At 60.5% G+C, this 21,973-nt stretch overlaps 1 protein-coding gene across 1 annotated transcript; it reads right to left on the reverse strand.

Moving 5' to 3' along the window:
- Positions 1–949: 949 nt before the first annotated feature.
- Positions 950–21,453, reverse strand: LOC309406650 (maestro heat-like repeat-containing protein family member 2B; the record flags this gene model as incomplete). Its single annotated transcript, XM_082001929.1, has 34 exons — positions 950–1,037; positions 1,237–1,374; positions 1,978–2,171; positions 2,453–2,615; positions 2,864–3,009; positions 3,901–4,053; positions 4,470–4,579; positions 5,178–5,192; positions 5,523–5,646; positions 6,415–6,510; positions 6,616–6,751; positions 7,102–7,169; positions 7,470–7,592; positions 7,823–7,984; positions 8,087–8,422; positions 8,836–8,958; positions 9,159–9,278; positions 9,514–9,621; positions 10,053–10,105; positions 10,832–10,973; positions 11,258–11,298; positions 11,691–11,850; positions 12,052–12,159; positions 13,175–13,294; positions 13,643–13,716; positions 14,206–14,319; positions 14,431–14,500; positions 14,994–15,086; positions 15,635–15,778; positions 16,110–16,261; positions 16,810–16,908; positions 17,302–17,467; positions 18,027–18,149; positions 21,343–21,453. 34 exons carry the CDS (start codon positions 21,451–21,453, stop codon positions 950–952), a joined length of 4,173 nt encoding a protein of 1,390 aa, XP_081858055.1.
- Positions 21,454–21,973: the final 520 nt, after the last annotated feature.

The raw sequence follows: 21,973 nt of genomic DNA on the forward strand, positions 1-21,973 counted from the left end.
CCAGCTGCCGCTGCAGGTCCCCCAGTGAGAGGCATTGTTTTGATTCTCTTTACAGCCTAAAGCACCACACGGGGCAGGAGATAGGCCAGGACACCACCTCAGGAGGGATCATAATCGGTTAGCCCAAGAACGGTGATGCTCACCTGACTCTGGTCCTTGCAAAAGAGGGAGTGCTGATCAGGGCTGTAGAACCCCCTGTCAGCCTTGGCTGTAGTGACCATTTTTGCCTCTTCAGGGGGCTTTTGGGGGGAATCCCATGGGCAGCAGCGCTCAAGGCTACCAGAGCTCACTACAGCTGGTCTTTCAGGCCTGGAGCCGCCTCTGCCTTCCACTGAGGCACCCAGAGTGACCCTTGGAGGAGCTGTACATGCCGGTGGTGGCAACATCTGTCCATGGCAGATCCTCAGCAAGAGGGTCCCCTTCCATCCCATGGTGGGCTGGGAAGCCAAGTCACCAGAGGCAGGGCTTGCTTTAGTCTTGCTTGCAGATCTTGAGCTTAGACAGACTAAGTTGTTCCAGTATCATCCCTCTTGCCGCGTCTGCTGCCTTGGTTCAGCTAAGGATGTCATCCTCCAGCCTGATGAGCGAAAAAGGGCCGACTGCAACTCTCCTCCCTCCTCTGCCAGGCCCAGCCTTGGAAACCACCTGGTAGCATCAAGGAGCCAGAACAACGGGTGGGAACTTTAGACAAGAGGCTTGGGGAGGAGACGAGGGCTGTGCTGGCCTCACTCGGGGGTCCCTGTCGTCCTGCAGTCCTGAGAGAGCTGGAATGACACAGGCAAACACTGTGGGGAGCTGGTCCTGGCCAGGGGCTCTGCTGGCCGCCCCACTCCAGGGTCCCTTTCTCCAGGGGTCTTCCCACAAAAATACGTGTCCCAAGCAGCAGTATCTTGGTAAAACCGCTCCGAACCCTTCCTTCCCCATCTTTGTCTTACCTCAGCAAAGCAAGCTACCCACGGCTTGCCTGAGCAGGAATCCAGCCCGGCAAGAGGTTCTTCACCAGACTGGGGGAGACGAGCCCAGTGTCGAGTAGGACGCTGCACAGGGGACACAAGCGAGGGGGACACAGTGACCCAGGATGGCCACAGGCCGCGACTCCAAAACCCACTTGCGCCGATGCAGACACTAGTCTTGTAGCTCAGGACAGCTTCCCAGGCACGCTGGAAGGGTCCCAGCAGCCGTTTCCCCAGGCACAGCCCCGCAGGAGGCGGCCAGATGCATCCCTGCGGCTCTTACCTGCTCAGGAGATGCACCCCCTCAGGGTGAGCCAGGGGGTCTTCCAGACGAGCCCACACGGCCCCATTCAGGAGCCGCTGCATCCATTTCTGTGCCATGCATTTGCCTAGCACCAACTCCACAGCTGAAAGGAAGATCCTGGCAGAAGAAACAAAACACAAAATAAACAAACAAAACGAATCAAAATAACAGCACCACCACAAACCCAAAGAGATCTCAAATCACAGCAGGCTGGGGGAAGACTTGTCTTCAGCAGAGCTAGGTACCCCTGAAATGATGCTTCGTAGCCTTCAAGACTGCAGCTAATGACTCTGGCATTTTCTTCATGCCCCAAACCCACTGAAGCAGAAGAAAACCCATAGCCCTGGCCTGCCTCCATGCTGGATACCAACCAAGGCAACACCTAATACCTCCTCCCACCAGCATTTTGGGATGACTGACACCAGTGCCCGCGACAGTCACTGCTCCCACCGGGGGTCTGTTGAGGGAGTGCGATGCAATTGTGCATGCAAGGCTACACGGGAGGTAGGATGACAGCCATCCGCAGTACGAGCTAAGTAAGACCTTCCCGCCTGGGAGCTGGACTTTCTCCATGAAGGAACAGAAGGAGAACCAACCACAACGACCGGTTTCCACATCTAGGATGCGGGGCCGGCAAAGCGCTCCCTCAGCCCCACAAAGGCACATGCCTTGGCGAGGGGAACTGAGGCAGTGTCTCCATCTGCCCCTTCGGCTCCTTACCTGCATGGCTTCTCCTCAAGCACCTTGCCCTCAAGGAACAGTTGTCTCCAGCCGCTCATGGGGGAGCGCAGCCTCTCCTCGCCCAGCGTTTCACTGGCCCACCTCAGGAGGCTGCGAAGGATGTGCGGAAGCAGTTGCCTGAGCTCCTCCATGCTCCTCAGGGCAAGCACCACCTCGGAGATGGCACGGGTGATCTGCAGAGAAAAATGACCGAGAACCACCTGCTCAGGCAAGGCCTTTTCCCACCAGCCTGCCTGGGGCCGGGGGTTACAGTCCGCAATTGTCACTTCTGCGACAGCCTTGTGGCTCAGGAGCACAAAACGTTCCCGGCTCCCCACACTCCTTGAGGCCGGCCCAGCACAGCACCCTGGGAGTCTCCGGGGGCATCCGCAAAGGGCACCTGACTCCCTCGCACCAAAGTATGAGTTAGAAAGCAGATGCAAAGCTGCAAGAATGTGTCTGCCGTTGAACGTACCGTCAGAGTCTCCAGAGCAGTCTGACGGTTGTGTCGCTCACAAGCAGAGTCGTCAGTCCCCAGGCGGTGGTCTCCCGCTCTGTTTAGTTTCTCCACTAAGCACCTCAGGATCTGAATCCCAGAGGCGCTTCTCCCCAGGCTCCTCCACAGCTCCACGGCATCGCTGCAAGGGAAGAGACGTTTGCCCCTGAGCCCGTATCCTCGCAGTCCTGCAGTGCCCTCAAACCTCCTCATCTGCAATGGGGCTTAGAACACCCCACTCACGGCAGAGACACAAGCACGCAGTCTTGCCACACTCAAGATGGTTCAGGCAGAAAAAAAAAAGACCTGCTCCTCAACCAGACCCCTCCCAGTACAAGCAAGCTACGTGGTCTCTGTTTGACTACAGTGGGGAGTGGGTAGTGCACGTACCTGTCCATGGGCAGACCTTTCTGGAGGAGACTGCTGATGGTGGGCTCCCGGTGAAAGCGGGCAAGGAGAAACACTGCATGGAGCAGGAAGGGCCTGTGGGTGCTCTGCTGCATGTAGGTGTAAAGGGTGTTCAGGATCTTTGGCACCTGAAGGGAAGAAGAGGAGAACCTGCTGTGGGACCCAGACGCAGTCACTCAGCACGGGAGCAATGCCTGCTCCCTTGGCAGGGTCCAGATCCAGCTCAAAACCTCACCCCTTCCACCTGCCTGACCCTGGCTCACGTCTGGAGCCGAGTCTGCTCTCGGCAAGCCTGCGCGCGCACGCACGCCCTCACACACACGCCTGCATGCACCCACACGCGCAGCCTCCGTCACTGAATGTGTCTGGGCCCAACCGTGTGAGCAGCTGCGTGCCCTGTGTGCACACAGAGGACACGGCCACGCTTCACACCCAGCCCCAGAATGACTCCCGCATGGGTCTGCAGCCATGCAAGAGCACAACCAAACACGCTCTTTGAGAGCCTGAAGATGCCTTCCAGAGGAACCCAGTTCTCCAGGGACACTTTTCCTTGCCTCTACCCTCCTTTCCCAAAGCGCTAACCCCTTCGCCACTCAGAGGGCCTTCCCCCGAAGGAAGGGGTATTTCTTTGAGCTTTTCACAGCTAGAAGCCGTGGCCACGATAAGGAATGGAATTGGGGACCCGTGAAGAAAGAGCAGGGTCAAGTGAGTCCCAGGGCACGGAGGACTGACAGTGACCCCAGAGGAAGGGGCAGAATGGCAAGGCTGGTGCCTCCCAGTGCCTCACGCATGGGTAGGACCTGGACCAACGGGAAACTTTGCACAAGAAGTGCCCATATCCTTGTCACCAGCTGGAGCAGACGCCAGCAGCACTTGCTAATGCACCACTCAGACCACCAGCAGCCCCTCGGCTCGGCACACAGGCGGCGTTTCTTGAGCCCATGCCAACTGCACAGGGAGTAGTGCAACAGGCAACAGGAGACAAGACAAAGTCAAATGGCAGAAAAGGTCTCCTTTACCTCCTGGAGTATTTCCTTCCTGCATTCCACCAGGAAGACAAACACCCACTTCCACACTGCTCTTGCACGCGTGGGTGTGACATGCAGCAGGCCATCCAGGACGACAGTCAGAAAGTCCGGTGCCTGTGCTGGAGGGATGTACTTGCAAACAGCCTGGAGAGAAGCCAGAACAGGAGAGACCGTGTCACAGCGCTGCTTTCAGCAATTCAGAAAGAAAAGGAAACTCCACGGGACCGTTAGTTCGGCAGTCACGGAGGGGGCAATCGCTTGGCCCTCCTACTGTGCATACAGTGCCGTTTACATCTGATGCAGCTAACCGATTTGGAAGTGTCTCCCCCCATGTTGTTTGCTCATATACCAATTTTTTCCTTCTGACGAGCACTTGCACACACACCCCCACCCCCCGGTATCTGCTCCAGCGTGCCTGAAGGACAGTCTTGTCTCAAAGCCTCCTGCTCCTTGCCAACAACAGCCCTCCTGGGAGACAGCGAGACACTCTGGAGGGGAGCAGGGAGACGTGCAGGAGCCCAGGAGCTGGGCCCCCACGCCGCTCTCGTAGGGCCGGTTACCTTTGCTATTTTGGTACAGGTCTCCACCAGAGTCTGGGTGTCCGGGCTGTTGAGCTCCTCACACAGGCGCCCGATCTCACCTGCCTGCGGCACCACCTTCATGGTCTTGGCTGGAACAAACACCAGGAGAACAGAGGACTCACATCTACAGAAACCCAACCTCTGGCCCCAGATACCGATAAAGCACAACACAAGTGGTGGCAGTGAAGGCCACAGGGAAAGCCAGGCCCCTCCTGCTGAATCCTGCAGCAGGATTTCCCAAGCCCGATAAGTGGCGGACAAATCCCCCGCTGGAAAGAGCCCTCTTGCTCCTTGAACCGTTTGCTGGGGCGTCAGGGTTTCAGCAGCCTCTGCTCCTAGCAGCTGCATCCCCTATTCACGCACAGGCCACCGTCATCTCTGGGAGGCAGGAAACCTCCCCGTGACGTCCTCAGCACAGGCAGACCCTGCTGCCTGAAGAGGAAAGGGTCAAACACAACCCTCCGCAGCATGCTCTGGGCCTGCAGCTCACATCCCTCCTCCCTGCCCAGTTTGCTCTGGGCAGCAAACTGGTTTTCGCTCTTGTGCTCGGCAGGGGATTATTTCCCTGGCAGGGATGAGTTTGGAGACTGCCTGGGTAGCTGCCTGTCTCTGCAGGCTCCAGGCAAGGAGCGAGGGGGAAGGCACCCTCTGAAATGTCAGGGACCTCATCCGAGTGAGCTGTCTCACCACGCTCGCTCTCTCCTGGAACACGGCAGGGGAGACATGTGGAGGGGGACAGTCCCCAGCGTTGGTGACAACATCGTGCTCTCAGACGGCCAGTGGGGGATGGCCCTGACCACCCAACCTCACCCATGCCCTGGGGAGGTGGGACTCAGAGACACTCTGCCAGGGATCCTTCCTGAGATGGTCGGGGAGGCAGAAGGCTCCCAGGGCGGGGGCACAAAACCAGCCGAGCACGTTGCCTCCCCCTTCCCTCCCAGGGCCCTGGCCCGGTGGGACCCTGGTGGCGCCAGGCCAGGAAGGGCGGGAGGATCAGGCTGAGCGAGGCTGGGAAGCGCCTGCTCTCCTCACCTTGTATTTCGAGAAGGTGGCCAAGGCAGACCAATGCCCTCTGGCGGGACATGGCCAGGCAGTCGCTGGTCAGAGTCCCCAGCAGTCCCACCAGGGAGCCAAACTGCTTGCAAAGGTGTCCTCTCTGCAGGGGAGAGCAGCAGGAAAACGGTTGCAGGCAGCCCCGGCACCCGCTCGCCCCTACTGCCCATCCTGCTCCCTGAGCAGCAACCGGGCAGATGGGCTGCCTCATAATCCCAGGAGCCCCAAAACCCAGCACCCAGCCAGGCAGGGCTCCCTCCCGAGGCCGTGAATGGTGGGGAGGGGGCACCAGGGCACGCGGGGGCTCTCTACTCACCGCGAGCTCAGATCGCTCCTTGCAAGCGCCCAGCACATGGGCACAAACCCACAGGGCTCTGTCCCGCTCCCATTCTTTGGCCGAGGTGAGCCAGCCCTTCAGGACCTGGGGCAGGGTGCACCTCTCTTGCAACAGGCACCTTTCTCTCCCTGAGACCCCCCTCCCTCCTTCTCTGGCCCCTTGCCGGCGCGGTCCGCAGCCCCACCGAGCACTGGCACTGCTCCACTCTCTCCAGCCGCCTCTGCCCTGAGCCAGGTGTTGCTTCCCTGCAGGCGGATCCCCGCTCCAGCCTTCCCCCAGGCTGCTCTCACCCAGCTCAGGGCTGGCTCTTGGCTTTCCTGCTGGCAGGGCCCACGTCTCGGCCTGTCTTGAGCCTGCAGTGGCCGGGTGCTCCCGTCCCCCAGCTCAGCCCCTGGCCCTGGCCAGATGCACAGCCTCAGGGCCAAGAGCCAAAGGCCCACTTTCCTGCAGGAAAGGCAGCCGCCTCCTGTCACCCTCTAAGGCCTCGATTCTCTGCCCCCATGACACTCTCCCTGCTGCCCCATAGCTACTCACTTGGACCACGTCATCAAAGCAGGCAGACGTCTCCTCCGCCTCCAGAAGGGTTCCTATGAGATGGCCCAGATCTTCCATGCAGCTCCTGTGCAGAAGCTGAGAGCGGGAAAGGAGAGCTGGGGTTCTACACCATGGGGGGTGCCAGCATGCGCTGAGGTGGGATCCTGACCCAGAGGTGGGCAGGCACTGGCCAGTGGGTACCTGCATGTTCACAGCTGCCCTCACTGCCTTCCTTCCCTTGTTCATCCGCTCCTTGGGAGGACGTGACAAGACACTCTGGCAGCACACTGCCAGCAGGTTGCGATTTTCCTCCCTGCTCAGAGGCGGCCTCAGCTTGCTGGCCAGAGGAAAAAGGAAGAGGAAACAGAAAGGGGATTTACTAGCCCTCTCCAGAGTGGCTCAAACCACAACTGGCTTCCTCCTAATCGAGGGCCCCAAACCCAACACCCCCAGCCCAGGCCAGCGAGCACTGCCTTCAGCTCCAGCAGCTCCTGCCTCCTTCCACGCAACCGGTTACGGAACCCCTGGGGCTCCCCTCCTTTGGGAGACACCCAAAATGGGCAACACCCTCCCACTGATGAACAGCCCCAGCAGCTCCCGGCCCCATGCTCATGGCCACTGGGGCCACCCCAGCCAGCTGGGACGGGGCATAGCGGGAGTCCCCAGAGCCCAGGGAACAGACCTCACCTCAACTCCTCCAGCGCCTGAAACACTCCATACACCAGGGAGTCCCAGGGCTCCCCCTTTATCCAGTCCTGCAAGTCCCAGAGAGACAAGCGCAGAGTTGCCAGCGGGCCGGGACACGGGACAGCCCTCCCGCCTCCCCCGGGCACAGGCTCTGCTGACAGACACTGCCCCGTCACCCGCACCGATCCCCAAAGGCACCGCAGGAGGGACACGGCTCCTCAGCCACAGCCATGCAGCACGAGCACTCAAGGGCCCCACCAGCCTGGGACACAGCTCCAGGAGCGCACATGAAGCCTCAAGACCATCGTGCCTCTGGGGAAACCAGTCTGATGACGCAGCCCAAGACTCGCCCAGCTATGGCCACTCACCAGCAGGGTCCGCGTCGCCTCCCGCTTCAAGGAGATCTCAAAGCTGCCGCGGTCGCCTGCAGCCTGGATGGCACAGCTGACCTCCGTGATGCTCTGCACCAGGGCGAGCTTGAGCTGCAAGTCCTGAGGGCAAAGAGAGCAAAGCACCCCTTGAACTCTTTGAAGGGCTGAGACATTGAAGAGGAGCATGGCCGGGGGGAGCCCATGGCGGCTTTGGGCCTCCACGTTGCAGACAAACCCTTCCTCAGAGGATGTTTAGAAAGAGACCGCCCATCTCGGCACGCCCCAGCCCTAAGCAGCTGGAGCTGGGGCACCCAGGCATCATCCCTGCCCTGTGCGCCCCGTGCTCCTACCCTCTGTTTGTCTCTGGAGAGCTGCAGGATGTTGCCCAGGATTTCTTTATCCACGCGGGTGAGCAGCTGCTCCTTGGGGGCACGCAGCGCAATGCCGCCGTAGGTGCGCATGAGAGCAGCACGAGTGGCCTGGGCTCTCTCCACGTCCTGCTGCTGCCATACCTGTTTTGACAGAGAGGCCCCAAGAGGTCAGCCCCGGCACTCCCACGGGCTCCTGCGGCACTCCCACGGGCTCCTGCGGCAGGCCCTGCCCCGCAGCCTCACCAGCTCCTTGTTTCCCTGGGCACCTCCCAGCAGCTTCCCAAGCCGCTCCTCGAGCTGCAAGCTGCGGGGCCGGGAGCTGTTCCCATCCCGCAGCTTGGCTTCTCGCATGGGGATGGGGAGGAGGGTGCAGCCAGCATCACACACACTGCTGGCAGTTTTACCACTGATTTGAGAGGGCGGGGAGCCGCCTGGCACCTTCCCGTGGAAAGGTATCTGCCATAGCTGCTCACGGTCCTGCGCAGAGCTGCGCAGCCTGCGCGGGGCAGCGGTGCAGATGAGAGCAGTCTGCTCACCGCGCCAGGCCAGGCGGCACCGCTCCCTCCGCAGGGCCCTGCCCTGCCCAGAAAGGCTTCCCCACAGCCCCCAGGGGGGCAGCAGAGCCAGCGAGACTTCACCAGGCCCCTGCTCCTGACCCTCAGCTCGGAGGGAGAGGCAGAGTGTCACACGGTGCCCACCCCCTCATTGCTAGCTCCTGCTGAAGGTTTGCCGGGGAAACGCGGCTGCAAGCAAGCAAGTGCTGCAGCTGCCCCAGGTGGGTGGCTCTGATCCACAAGGTGTCAAACCCTGTCCTTTCCAAAGACACTTCAGGGGCCCCAATGCCAGGACGTCCCCTCTGAAACACAGGTCTCAGGTAGCTCTTCCAAGAGAGCTAAGCTAAAGGCAGCTGCCACGGTTTGGCTGCTGCAGGTGTAGAAGTGGAAACAAGGGCCAAAAAGGAAAGCCAAGCAGCAAAACCCTGGATCCTTTACCTTCCAGCCCGTGGAAGCCCGATAAAACCAGTGCCGGGTGAAAGTGGCAGAGAACATAGTCACCGTGTCCAAGACCAGGTGGAAGTGGCTCTCGGCAGCGTGAGACACAACCAAAATCATTCCCTGCAACCGCAGAGAAAGAGGGAGTCGGCCCCAGCCCAGGCACTCAGCTGTGGCCAGCGACAACGGCCAGGCAGGACGTTGCGGCAGGGGGGAAATGGCAGCAACGGGGAAATCAAGCAGGTGCGGAGCAGGGCCAGCAGCAGCCCTCCCTCTCCCCCAGGAGCAGGCAGGGGATGCTCAGGACATGAGCATCACCTCACCTGAGCCTCAGACAGCTCCACAGGGTTTGTCTCCTGAAGGAACTGCAGCACCTGCCCTTGGACGTGCCTGAGGTCCCGACAAGCTGCCAGCGCCGTCCCAAGAGCCTTGTACAGGAAAAGCTGAAAGAGAAGAGGCCGAGCCCGAGATGCGGTCACGGCCTGACCTGTCAGGAGAGGGCTGGCCTGGACGGACTCGACTGCCCCTGGGCACAGGCCAGGCCGGCCGCGATGCCAGGCTGCAGCCAGGCGCTGGGGCAGCCCCGCGGTAAGCGCCTTTTGGGGGCACGGGAAGCAGTGAAAACCGCCAGTGTGGGCAGAGCACTGGCGCCAGCCCCAGCGCGGGCAGGAGACACACCTTCTCCCAGGAGCTCGGGGCAGAGCTGCCCAGCTGCTGGCTCAGCTCCTGGCTCAGGCCCACGGTCCAGGCCTTGTCCTCGATGGGCTCCAGCGACGCTCGCAGGAACTGGGGTGAGCAGGAGAGGAAGCGAGTGTTCCCCTGGCCTTGGCCCGGGCCCTTTCCACACTCGCGTGTCCCGGCATACGGCGGGGGGAGAGCTGCTGGGAACAGCAGTCTCCTCCCCAACCCTCTTTTCACCAGCCTCCCTCTTCTCCTAACACCTCAGGCGAGACCCCCCGGCACGCCAGACGTAGAGCAGGAGGCGGTGCTAAGGCGCGTGCCACAGCGTTAGCGGGCATTAGCCATCAGCCGTGGCACGTGTGCGGACAGCAGCTCCTCCGAGCGGGCAGGCACCTACTGCGGGGGGAGGCGCAGGGTGCTCGGGAGGTGCCCCCACCTCCTGGTGCCTACATAGGCAGCCCCGAGCTGCCTCCCACAGCTTTGTCTGCTCCCTCTTCTCCCTCTCTATTTGAGACACCCCCGCAAGGATGCTGTACCTTAAGCACACGGTGCTCCCACTCTGCGGAGTCCAGGGAGCTCTCGGTTTTTCCTAGAAAGCAAGAGGAACAAAAGCTCTCGCTGCTATTTAAGCTCACAGCCAAGAAGAGCCCGGTGGTCTCCTCTGCGATCAGACCTCCCAAAAGTCCCAGGCCATCAGGCTAGAAGGTGCCTACGAGCACCAACGTCAAGGCCCTTGTGAGGCCAAAGACACCGCAGGGGTCCCAGGGGCATTTGTCAGAGCCACTGATTCATGGTGGGGAAGGGTGCGCTGACCACAGCTGATCCCCACTGCTGCCGTCAGTGCAGCTCCCAGAGCAATTCCGACCACTGAGGTCACAGCACCCACCAGCAACATACTTTCTCCTTAAAGACGCACTGCTTTCTGCCCATTTGCAGCCCTTCTCCCTGGCTATTGCCGAGCACGGCTGCTGCAAACCGGCCCTGGCCTGGGCACTTGGTCCTCCAAAGACAGGGGCTGCACCCCCTCCAGGAGCACCAGTCCCGTCCCTCCCCCAAACACCGTTCCGACCAGGACATGGGGGTGCCTCCAAGACCTGCCGTCCAAGGGGACATCAACGGCCCCGTCCATCCCCTAGGCCAAAGCGACGCCGGGGGATGGCTGCCCCCAGCCTCAGTGCTGGCTCCCTGGAAGGGGAAAGGCAGCAGAGCAAGAGCTGGGCAACTGGGGACAACTCCCCTCCATCCTGCTGGGGAGCCACAGTTCCCTGCCCCGCCTTCCTCCCCTCCAGCCTCTCCCTCCCCACCCGCACTTTACCTTCCAGGTACTGCAGCAGGAGGGGGATCTGGGTCGCCCATGCCGCCCCCACGGCTGCGTGGATCCTGCCGCGGAGCGCCTGCAGCAGCTGCAAGGCTGCGACTGCGTGTTGGCTGCTGCCATAAGCAGCCGCTGCCACCACCTAGGCAAGGGCAGGACAGAAGGGTCACTCCTGCCACCAGAGCCACAGCTTCTCCCGGGAGGGAGGGAGCTTGGCGCTGCTCGGCCAGCAGTGGGCAGCCATGGTGTCACCCAGAGTGCTGCCAGCCCTGAGAAAGTAGTGGGATCCTCCATGGGCTCGGGCAGGCTGGGGTATCCTGCCTCCTCTGCGGGGGGTCCCAGCACTGGCCTCAACAGCATCTCTGCCCCAGGCTGCCCCACCACCCCTGGCCAGAAAAGCCCTTTCCCCGGGGCCCCACTACTCACCAGCAGTCGAGCCAACAGGGCCTGGGGAGCTGGCAGCTGGCCTACGGGGAGGCAGAAAGGCTGGGTGAGCCGACGAGCCCCCACCATGCCCTGCCCCTCGCACCTCTGATGGCCCCGCACAGGGCTGAGAGCAGCTGCGCTGCAGCAGCGCTGGCCCGGGGGGCGCTCCCGAGGGCTGCCCACCACGAGATGAAGGCAGCTCTGGCATGGCCAGGAACGAGCCCCAGCTCACCAGGAGAGCACTGCCAGCAGGAGAGACAGGCCTCTGCGCTGGGCAAGGGGCCATGCAAGGCAGAGCCCCTCGTGCCCCGCAGCAGAGCCTGTCTCTGCCCTTTGGTTCTCCCGGGATCCTGCTCAGCGTTGGTGAGGCGCAGGGAGACACACACTGGCCTGACCCCCAGCCAAGCCCAGCAGCACTCACTGGAGCTCCTACCTTGCTCCTGGCAGTCCACGGCATCCAGCTCCTCCTCTTCTTCTTTGCACCCTGCTCTCTCCCGTCTCTCAACGAGGGCTTGGAGGCAGTGGGAGAGCGGGATCAGCATGCCGCTGTACTCGGCTGGCACCACGTACCGCAGCAGCCTTGGCCACAGGAGCTGTGGAGAAGAACCGGGCAATTGCAATTCACCACATTGGCACTTCCACTCAGCTTGAAGACGAAAAGAACGGTCTGCGTTTCCCTGAGCCGCGTGCGCTTCAGCCGACGTGAAGGGAGAGGCTCAGGGCATGGGGGAGAACGAGGGAAAACGTCCTGAAGGCAAGAAGTGGCCACAGCAGATGGGCAGAGGTCAACTTACTCTGGTCATCCCTCTCAGAGAGACATCCAGAGAGCCCAGGATGTCCATGCAGAGCGCTCGAAGAGCTCCATCCTCCTGGGTTTCCCAGGCGAAAAGGCCTCCTGCCACCTGCAGGCAAAACCCCCGTTACTCTCAGCTCCCGACCGATGAGGCTCAGGCAGGACCCACCAGTGCTCCTGCGCCAGCCTCCTGGAAGCACTGACCTCCTGAAGGAGGACAAGGACAGCCGGAGCCAGCTCGAGGACCCGGTCTCAGACCCGGGGAAGCCTGGGAGCAGAGGGCACCACTGCTAGTCTGCACGGTCCCCCACAGCCCAAATGCTGCCATCGTGCTACCAAAGCAGAGGTGAGGAACGTGCCCTTCAGCAGGGCTGTGCTCAGTGCCAGCCCTGGCGGCAGCGCGCCCAGCCCGATGGATGCGGAGGAGCACCTGGAAGCCCTTTCCTTCGCCCTGCTCCCAAAGCAGAGCCTCCCTGAGCCTCAGAGCAAAGCGACACACACGGATCTCCCAGCTAGAGGGAAGCTCCGTCCAGAGGGAAGATCCGTGGCAAGACAGCGGGAGGCTCGGCCATCCCCAGCTTTCATCTCCTGGGCACCCCGCTGGAAATGCCCACCAAAGGGACTGCCAAACGGCCTGTCCCCTTGCCAGAAGGGATGCGGGCCCCCAGAAAGTTATCAGATGGGCAGGGTGTGCCTTGGAGGGCCAGAGCACGAGACCACCACAGAAAGCTCCTCTAGCCAGGCCCACCTGTCTGCACTGGCTGTGTTTTGCTGATCGTCCATCAGCATTTAAGGATGGAGGACGTCGCGTCCCTACAAGCCCCTCCCTTTGCACGGCGGCTTTGCTGAAGGTGCCTGTGGGCACAGCTCAGCCCGTGGGGTGCACACGCAGCCCCGCGGTCCTGGGTGGCACGCCCAGGCGTAAACCCACATCATCCGCTGACATCGCCACCAACGTCAGCAGAGACACGCACAAGGAACGGCCATTTGGAAGCCGCTCTGACGGCAGTGCTGGTGCCGATGGCCCTGCAGCGTGGAGCTCTCCATGGCCAAGGACACCTGCAGGAGCTCTCAGCACAGTCCAGGCACCGGTCAAAGCCCCGGATGTCCTGCTCGGCCCTCACCAGTCTGCCCGAGGTCCGGCTGAACTCGTTGAAGATGTGCCCCACCACATCCCACGCCCAGCAGCTGGGGGAGCCAGAGCTGAGCAGCTCCCTGATGAACTCCAGAACCGCCCTCCGCACCTGCCAGGGGAGAGTGTGGTTATGAGCCTCCTGTTCTGAACCCAAAGAGTTTGCTTGGGGCAGCCTTTGTGGCCCGCAGAGCGATGACGAGGGCACGGCAGGAGCTTTTGCTCCTGGCATCAGGGCTGGGCTTCAGCACCAGGCTGGATGGGTATTTGCCCCACAGAGCACAGCGACCTCCCTGCCCCACTCTGCCAGCTCTCCCCGGGGAGGAGCCATCACCAACCACCCGGGCAATGCGCTGGCACTTCCCCAGGCACCCTAGCTCTGTCCCGAGGCAAAGGGTTTCTCTGCCTCGCCTGGCAGAGAAACCCAACCCTGCGATGGTCCCTTCCCCACCAAGCTCACCTGGGCACTGGGGTCGTTGCACACTGACCGCACAGCCTCCACCACCTGGGGCAGCTTCTCCCTCGTCGCAGGTGCTGCAAGAGATAGGGAGAGGTGTGCGTCGAGGCAGAGCCCCGATGGCAGAGGGGATCCCTTTTAAAGCTTCCAAGTTTTCCGCACACCAAGGGGACAGAAAAGCAGGGCCTGACTCTGACTTCACAGGAGGCAGCGGTGTAGCCAGAGCAACTCCATTTCTAGAGGCAGGGCTATTTTATAGGGACCAAACGCTACAGGAACACAGAGAACGAGAGAAACAGCATGGGTACAAGCAGCTCCTGTGCAAACCCGCTCAGCTGCCCACCCACCAGCCTGCCCGTGTTACTGAGCTTGGAGCATCGTCCCTGCTGTGCCACCGTTTCTAACTGCCGGGGGAGAGCTCGATCCCTGTCGCGGGGCGTCAGCTCGCCTGGGGGACCCGCACTTTGCAGCTCCTTGTGGGTGCAGGCGCACCACTTTCAGCCGGTTCCTGCTCTCAGCCCAGCAGCCCTGACCCCTGCCTCGTGTCCCTGGTGCATGGCACTGACCGTCTGAGTGGGCCAGCGCTCCCAGCAGGCCCAGGGCTGCCACGCAACCGGCCTCGCTCCCACCGCTCAGCCGGGACTGCAGAAACGTGACTGTGTCCTCGGGGCAGATTTGTGCTGCGGGTAAGAAATTGCATTCTGCATTAGCAGACAGCTGCTCCCGACTGCCGAGGACAGGGAGAGAGCTGCCACGGCAGGGCAGGCCATAGCCCAGTCTCTTCTCCTTACCCTGCAGCACGATGCAGCGGGACAGCGCTGCCTTATGGGCTGGGCTGGGCTCCTTGGTCACATCAGAGAGCTGTGGGAACAAGGTCCATTTTAGAGGAAGTCGCATCAGAATTGAGAGGGCCTGAAAGAAACGGTGCTCTCCGCTCTCCTCGCCCTGGGCACTCTGGGCACGGCACACACAGCCAAAGCCCAGCCCATGCAACGGTGGCCCCGAGCACACGCAGAGGCTTGTAGCAGCCCAGGCCGCCCAGGAGCTGAGGCTGAGGAGGGTCGAAAGGCTGCCCTTAGGGTGCCGGCGCCCCAGAGTCCTCCCACGACTCGGCCGTTCGGGAGATTGCTGTGGGAACCGGGCTGCCCCTCGGGCCTGGTCCAAGCAGCCAGGATCAGGCCTCCTGCAGCCTGAAGGTGGCACCTGCATCACAAATCCTGGCATGCTGCTGGCCTGCACAAAGGTCCCGGCAGAGGGGTGCCCTGCCCTGCCCTGCCCGCAGGCAAGCCTTTGCCCTCCAAGGCGATCAGGCGTGCGGGCCCCACGCCAGCGGCAGGGCGCAGGCTGCCCTTACCTGGCGGTGCACAGCGCTGCTGATGGCTAGAGCCATGCCCTGTGGGATTGGGGTCTGAACTCCCTCCAGCATCTCCAGGACATAGCTGAGGCTCTACAAGAGACCGGGGGAGGAAAGGGAGGCTAAAGCCACCTACAGGCACTTGGGAAAGGAGAAACCCAGCACATCTGGGACAAGGGGAGTCCCTAGCACCAGCTCCCAGGGGAAACCCCCCTGCATGGGGCTTCTTGTTTGCCCTCCCCTCAGAGCAGCATCGGGAAGGTCTCATTGCTCTGAAGAGAGCCCACTGTTGACAACTCCGTTTCCCGGCACTTCCCACTCATCAGCCCTTGCTCCTCACTGGACTGGACTGCGCATGGCCCTGGGCGTTAGGGCAAAGCTCTTCCCGCACACAGAGCCCCAGGGAGGTGGCAATGCCTCCCTTCCTGAGAAGTCCCAGGGACTCTTGCCTCCCTCCTGGCCCCACCGGCTTGCTCTTTTCTTGCCCAAAGAGCCCAGGAAGCCTCAGGCCTCCTCTGCTCTCCCTGTTCCTTCTCTAAGGGCTTCTCAGCTCCTCCTGGCACCCCACAGCTCCCCAGCGCCTCGTGGCACTCGCATGAACCCAGCCCAGCAGCAGCGCCGGGCCCTGTGCAGCACCTCACCTTGGTGACCCGGGAGGTGTCTCGGACCTCTTGATATTGGGGCAGGAGCCAGAGGAGCTGCTCCCAGCCACGCTCTCGGTGCTGCTCCTCATGCAGAAGGACCTCCATCATGGCAGCCAGCGCCCCCAGGACAGCCTGCTTGTCCTGAAGAGGGAAGGGGGAGGCTCTGCTTGGAGGGCTGAAGGTGGGCCTAGCGCTCAGCATCCCTGGGACACCGTCTGCCCTTCCCCCTGGGAGGGGTTTCCCTTTCCCTTCTGTCCTGCAGGGGAGGGGCTCGCTCCAGAGGAGAGCGAGCGTTTCCCCACGCTGGTACCCCAGCCCTCCCTGCAGAAAGGCCCCAGGGCTCGGCTGCTTCCTGCCAGGGAGCCCCCCTCCCCTCGCCCCTCTGCTCGCACCCCACTGGGCACAGACGGACCCATCGACCGACGGGGACATCCCCGCTGCGGCCCCAGGCGTGGAAAGCAGCACTTCTCACCTCTTCCTCCTTGCAGTCCAGCCAATTTACCACTGCGTAGCGGAAGACCGGGTAAATGGCTTCACAGAACTGTGCCACCCCCTTGCGAGGGAAGGGGCCTTGCTCCTGGCTGCAGAAGTACGTATTGACCCCGTTCGACCATTGCTCCAGAGCTGCACCAGGAGAAAGGAAAAGGGAGCCTGTGAGAGACTGCAGCAGGGGCGGTACCTTGCATCCACGCCCAAGCCTGCTTTAAGGACAGTCCCAGGCTCGGCAGGGCTAAGCCCAGGACCAGCTCTGGATCCGAGGGCCACCTGTTCTCTTCAGGTGTCTGGATTCAAAGACCCCGCTGTTTCTCTCCTCCTGCCCACTGCCCCTTCTCCTCATCAACGGCCCGTTCCCCTCCAGCATTTCTCACTGCAGCCCCTTCCCTTCCCACGTACGCGCCCTTTCAGAGCAGGGATTTTAAACCCAGAGGACAGCAGGGGAACGGAAGCTGTGGGAAGGGACCCGGGAGTTCCTCCGTGCAGCGCCGCCGCGTCCTGCCCACAGAAGCCTCCCGGCCTACCCCCGCTCCTTCTACACACTCGCAGCAGTTTGGGATAACCAAGGCCCTTGCTGTGGGCTCACGTCCACCGTGCTCCCTCTGAGATCACACGGAGGCATCAAAGGCCATCCCGGCCCCTGGCCCTGGGACCCTGGCCAAGGAGCCGACACTCACCACTGCAGATGGCGCGCAGGATCCGGCCACTCCCTACCCGGCTCAGCATGGCACGCAGGGCGAGCAGCGTCATTCCCACGAAGGGGATGCACCGCAGGGCTGCAGAGAAGGCAGGGACAGAGGGAGTGAGAGGGTGAGTGAGAGACACGGGAGACTGGGGTCGATCCCTGGCAAGGCTGGGGCTGCTGGGCCGTGAGGGACATGGCAGAGGGCGTGGGGAGGGCTGCCTTCCCCAAGGGGGACACCGGGAAGCCCTTTGGGGAAATGCCAAGGACAGTGCGGGGCAGAGACCCTGCGGGTTTGTCTCCAGCAGGTTCCCACCCTTCAGGAACCGGAGTTGGGCTGGTAAGGCAGAGCTGCCAGCCAGCCCTGGCACGGAGCAAGGAGGAACGGCACCTCCATAGCTCCGCAGTTCAAGACAGAGCATTTAGGGAGGGGGGAGGGCCCCTCCTCCCTGTTATCACAGACCCCTACCCTACCCAGGAGCCGTACCATAGCTGCGGGCCATTTTGCCCAAGGTGAGGAGCACAATCTCATCGGGGGCCTTCCCCATGGTCTTCAGGTGGCTCTGGAGCTCGGACATGACAAAGTGGAAGTGGGAGCGGGCCAGAGCCACCAGGACGTCGCTAGCGGCCATCTTCACGTCACCTGCCACGCCCTGCAAAAGCGTCACAGCTTAAACACTGGCGAGAAAAAGGCTGAGGCCCTCGGACAGGCGGAATGAGCCCGTCTCCTCTACGAGACGCCTCGGGGCAGTTGTGCTCAGGGCTGGGCAGCTGCTGCCTCTTCTACGCTGGGGGAGGCGAGCGGCTCCCTGGTGAGACGAGGGAGGCTTTTCCCCGGCGCAGCCCTGTGCCGCTGGCCCCTCTCCCTCTCCATGCAGATACAAGGAAGCAACGGTCACAGACTCGAGACCCGCCCCGGGACGTCTCCGTGGGGCTGGTGGATTCCTATGGCTCTTGCTCAAGGCAGGAGAAATAACCATGAGCTTGAAGCTAGCTCTTGCTCCGTTAGAAACAGCCCTGAGTCTGCTTCTCTGCACAGCTCTCTGCGTTCCCTCTCCAAATTCCCCGTAATGACGTGTCCCTAGAGCCTCTCCCTGGGGACCTCCGCTGGCTCTGAATAGCCAAGCAATGTCTCTGCGCCACCCTGTATTTCCCCAAACACCGGGGGCAGAGGCAGGCTCCTTTGGTGGCCTTGAGAGGGAACAAGCTCACCTGGGCTGCCCGCATGTCATGGGACGCCTCAGCTATCAGGCGGTTCACGACACCGCTCGTCAAACAGCCGTCGTCTCCCTGCAAGACGCCCTCCAGCTCCCGGTATGTCTCCACTCGGTCGCCCTGGGGACAGACCACAAAGGGGAGCGATGGGACCGGCTTTGCCTGCGTTCCCAGGGAGCCACGAGAGAGACCTGCTGCCCCCCAGATCATCTGTGTGACACGGGCACGAGGTACGAGCTGCAGGCATCGGTCAGCACAGCCATGGGGAACAGCAAGATCTTCCGCGGCACCTCTGACTGTAACCAAGGTGGTAGGGAATTAAAATAAAATAGGGTTAGAAAATAGGTTTGTGAATTTGTAGCAAGTTGTAACTATAAGAACATTATGCACCAGCAATGCTGCTCGAGAACCCACCGAACCCTTCCCATCTTGATTTAATTATCAAGGAGTTAAGTGTAACATTGTGATCATGGTATTACGTTTTATTTTAATAGTGAGCAGTCAGAAAGTAGGAACACCTTGGTCAGTTCTACGGTCCGGTGGGTAGGTAATTATTCATTCTATAGTCTTGTCTTAAAACAAAGGACTGTGGGGTGAATGATTGCATATTGGACCGACAGCCCGTGAAGGTCTATTTAGTGTTGCCAAGCTTAAGTGAACTTTGTAGGAAAGGCAATTCCGGCAGGGGGAGGTCGCGACCACCGACTCAGAGACCACCCACTCAAGAAACCCTCCGACTCAAAAGATTAAGGAAGTAAAATTCCAAGAAATTATAGTGAGCATGCATGGACATTTACATGGTAGGCGAAGAATTTTTAACCAATCCTTGTATGGAAACCTGATGAATATGTATTGACCTTACGATCATATGCCTATAAATGTTTGATTTTTGAACTGATTGGGTGAACACGATTTGGGAGGAGCTATTCCCAGTGTTCCCGGCACCGTGAATGAAGAATGCCTGCCTTTTAACACTACATTGGTGTTATGAGGTTTATTCCCGATTTCGGTGACGTGACGCTAGCAGAGAGCCAGACAGGGAGATCGCCTCCACCAGCGTAAAAGGCCATGCGGGAGCCGAGGAAGTCACTGCTGAGCACGGGGGATGGCAGAGGTCAGAGGGAAAGTGCCAGCCAAGGAAGGGTGCGACTGTTCGCTCAAGTCCTGCTGCATTTTGGCTAAGGCCTGATGTGTGTGGGGAGCAGCGCCATTAGGGCAAAGCGAGAGCACCACGTACGCGGGGCAGGTGGCCAGAAAGAGCTAACGAGCCATGATGCAGCCATTGCCACCAGCAGACTGCTGTCTCCTGCAGACATTCTCTTTTGTCTGGCAGTTTCCTCAGAATCCACAAACTTATGGAAATGGTATAGGCCAAAGCTGCAAACTGGAGGGTACAAAACATGAGCTTACTCAAAAAGCTCTTGAAGTGGATCCAAGAGCAGCTGAAGTGCTGAGGCTTTCATGCTTCCCAGTGTGATACGGGGGACGGCCTCACGTCCTCCCCCGTGACGGAGGAGGAAGGATGAGCACTCTCGCTGTCGGCTAGGTAACTAGCTGGGTTTTTTTGCTCACGGGCGCACGGGATTAAGAGTTACGGATTGTAAATTATGAAGCCTTGTGACTTGACTGGTGAAGAAGTGAATTCACGCCATACACTAGTCTGGGCAAAAGGGGATTGAGCTCCTCTTTGTTTATGGTATTTCTTAGTGAGCTGATGAAAGAAAAGTGTAAGTCACAGAGTATGTTGTCCCGTACATTTGAGAGATCCAAATGGACCGTGACAAAGGGGAAGGTGTGGGAACGAGACCATGCCCCAAGGAGGGGAAGCCACAAGCACCCTGCACCTTGAGGCACAGCGGTGCTCCTCACACAGGCTGGGACAGTTCCCGAACCAAAGCTAAGGAGGGGCCTTGGGCACTTGGGCCTTGAGGCACGGGAGAGATACTGGGGTTTATGCCAGCGGCTTTGCCTTGCCCAGGAGAGCGCTGCGAGCTCCTGAGAAAGGAGCGGGGAGCAGTGGCATTAGTCCAGCGTGAGCAGGATCGGCGCTTGGGGACGAAGCGCCTGCCTGCAGGAGGGCAGATGTGCCATCAGGCGCGACACCCCTCTGCCGCGGCACCCGGGGAAGCCGGGGGCGTAGAGGGAAGCCCTAAGGCCTCCCCTGCCTCACCTCATGGTCTTGCAGCCGTGTTAGCAGGGAAGTCCCGACGGCCGCAAAGGTAGTGATAGCCGCAGGGACAGTCCCCGTCGCCTTGCCTCCATGCTCAGGATGTGCAGGTCTGGACTGGGAGCCCACGCATGGGCAGAGAGCTGGGAGAAAAGAATGAAACGGTTTTGCTGGCGGCAGGGCTTCACGCCCGGGAGGGGTGAGGCTCTTCCCAGCCTCCCACAGCGCCATAGCCCACGCTGGGCTGTACTGGCAAGAGGGCAGTCTGTGGGCGGAGGGGAGGGAGTCCTCCCCTGACTGCGGCACTGGGACGGCCACGCGAGGGGACTGGGCCCATTGTGGGCTCCTAGTGCCAGAACGGCAGCAACGCGCTGGAGCGAGTCCTCTGCGAGGAGAGGCCGGGGGGGTGGGGCTGGGCAGCCCCAACAAGAGCTGTCCGGGCCGGGCTGTCTCTGAGCGGTCCCCAGCTGCCCCACAGAGGGCGGGGAGAGGATGGAGCCAGAGCCTTCTGCGAGGGGCCTGGCAACAGGATGAGAGGTGACAGGGACGCGGCCCGCAGCGGCCGGCGGGGAGGGACACTGCCTCCGGCAGGCATCAGCCCCCAGCCTCCCGCCAGCCCCTCACCTCTGAGTGCTCTCATCCTCCTCACGGCAGCAGGATCTCTTCAAAAGAAAACAGAACTCTGTAGCTGAGCATATAGAAATTTCTGATTACCTTGTTGTCCAGACACAACTCTGGTTCCGTAGAGGCAAAATACCTGTTGTGGGAACCTCAAAGACCGTATCTCACTGGTGCGTTAAGAGACGTATTACTAACTAGTTACAGTGTTAGAGGAACAAAACCCACATATGCAGAAGCCATCTGCTAATCTCTAAAAGACCCCATGTATATAAATTACCATCTTTTTTGAGCTCTTTGAGATGTGCTGATTACAAGTGCAATACAAAAGTTAAGGATTTATCCTTCCTAACAACAAATCTGAGTCGTCTAACACCGACACAGGGAAAACACTACTCAAAAATCCCACTGATGAGCAGGTTTCGCTTCACATTCTTGCAGATCTGGATCTTCGGAGTATCAACAGCTCTGCAAAGTTTCCATGTTCTGGTATCCCAGATTTTAATCTTTCACATCACAGGCACGTACCACGGCGGTGCTGAATGGAGAATAGCCCTGAGGAAAAGCTGGGAACAAACCTCGGCTATCCGAGAGATTGCCGCAAAGTGCATGGCCTTTCCGCAGGGTTGCATTTAACATGGTGACTTTATGGCAGTTTGGCCAGCAGTTACTACAGACACAGGGAAGTGTGGCCAGGAGGGCTTAATCCAAATTGGGAAAGGATGTACAACACAGTGGAAATCATGAGTATTCTTTTCTTTTGAGGGTGCAGCTGTCACTTCCAAACATTCATTCCCCATCTCCAGCACAGGAAGACTGGATCTCCCCAAGCACAAAGCACTCGGCTCGTTTCTGCCCCCCAGGTGCAGCTCAGTGCCTGGGCCAGGCTGCACTCACTCCACACAAATAATTCTGCCTGAAGAACAGGTTTTGAATCCGTTTACGAACCTTCTTACCTGCCCCTTCTTTCAACACTAACACAACTCCGGTAGTTTCCAAATGCCAAGGGAGGTGGGGGATATTGATCTCTGTTGAGGTGGAAGCAGGCAGCACCTGAGGCCCCCAGCCTCCCACTCCAGTGCTCAGCTTCTGAACTGCTGGGGTCTGACGTTTCAAACGCCCAATGTGACGCCCATGTCGCACAGCCTGGAGCACACCT

The sequence above is a fragment of the Phaethon aethereus genome, assembly GCF_964289735.1.
Source record: "Phaethon aethereus genome assembly, chromosome: 7".
In the NCBI taxonomy this organism is placed as follows: Eukaryota; Metazoa; Chordata; class Aves; order Phaethontiformes; family Phaethontidae; genus Phaethon; species Phaethon aethereus.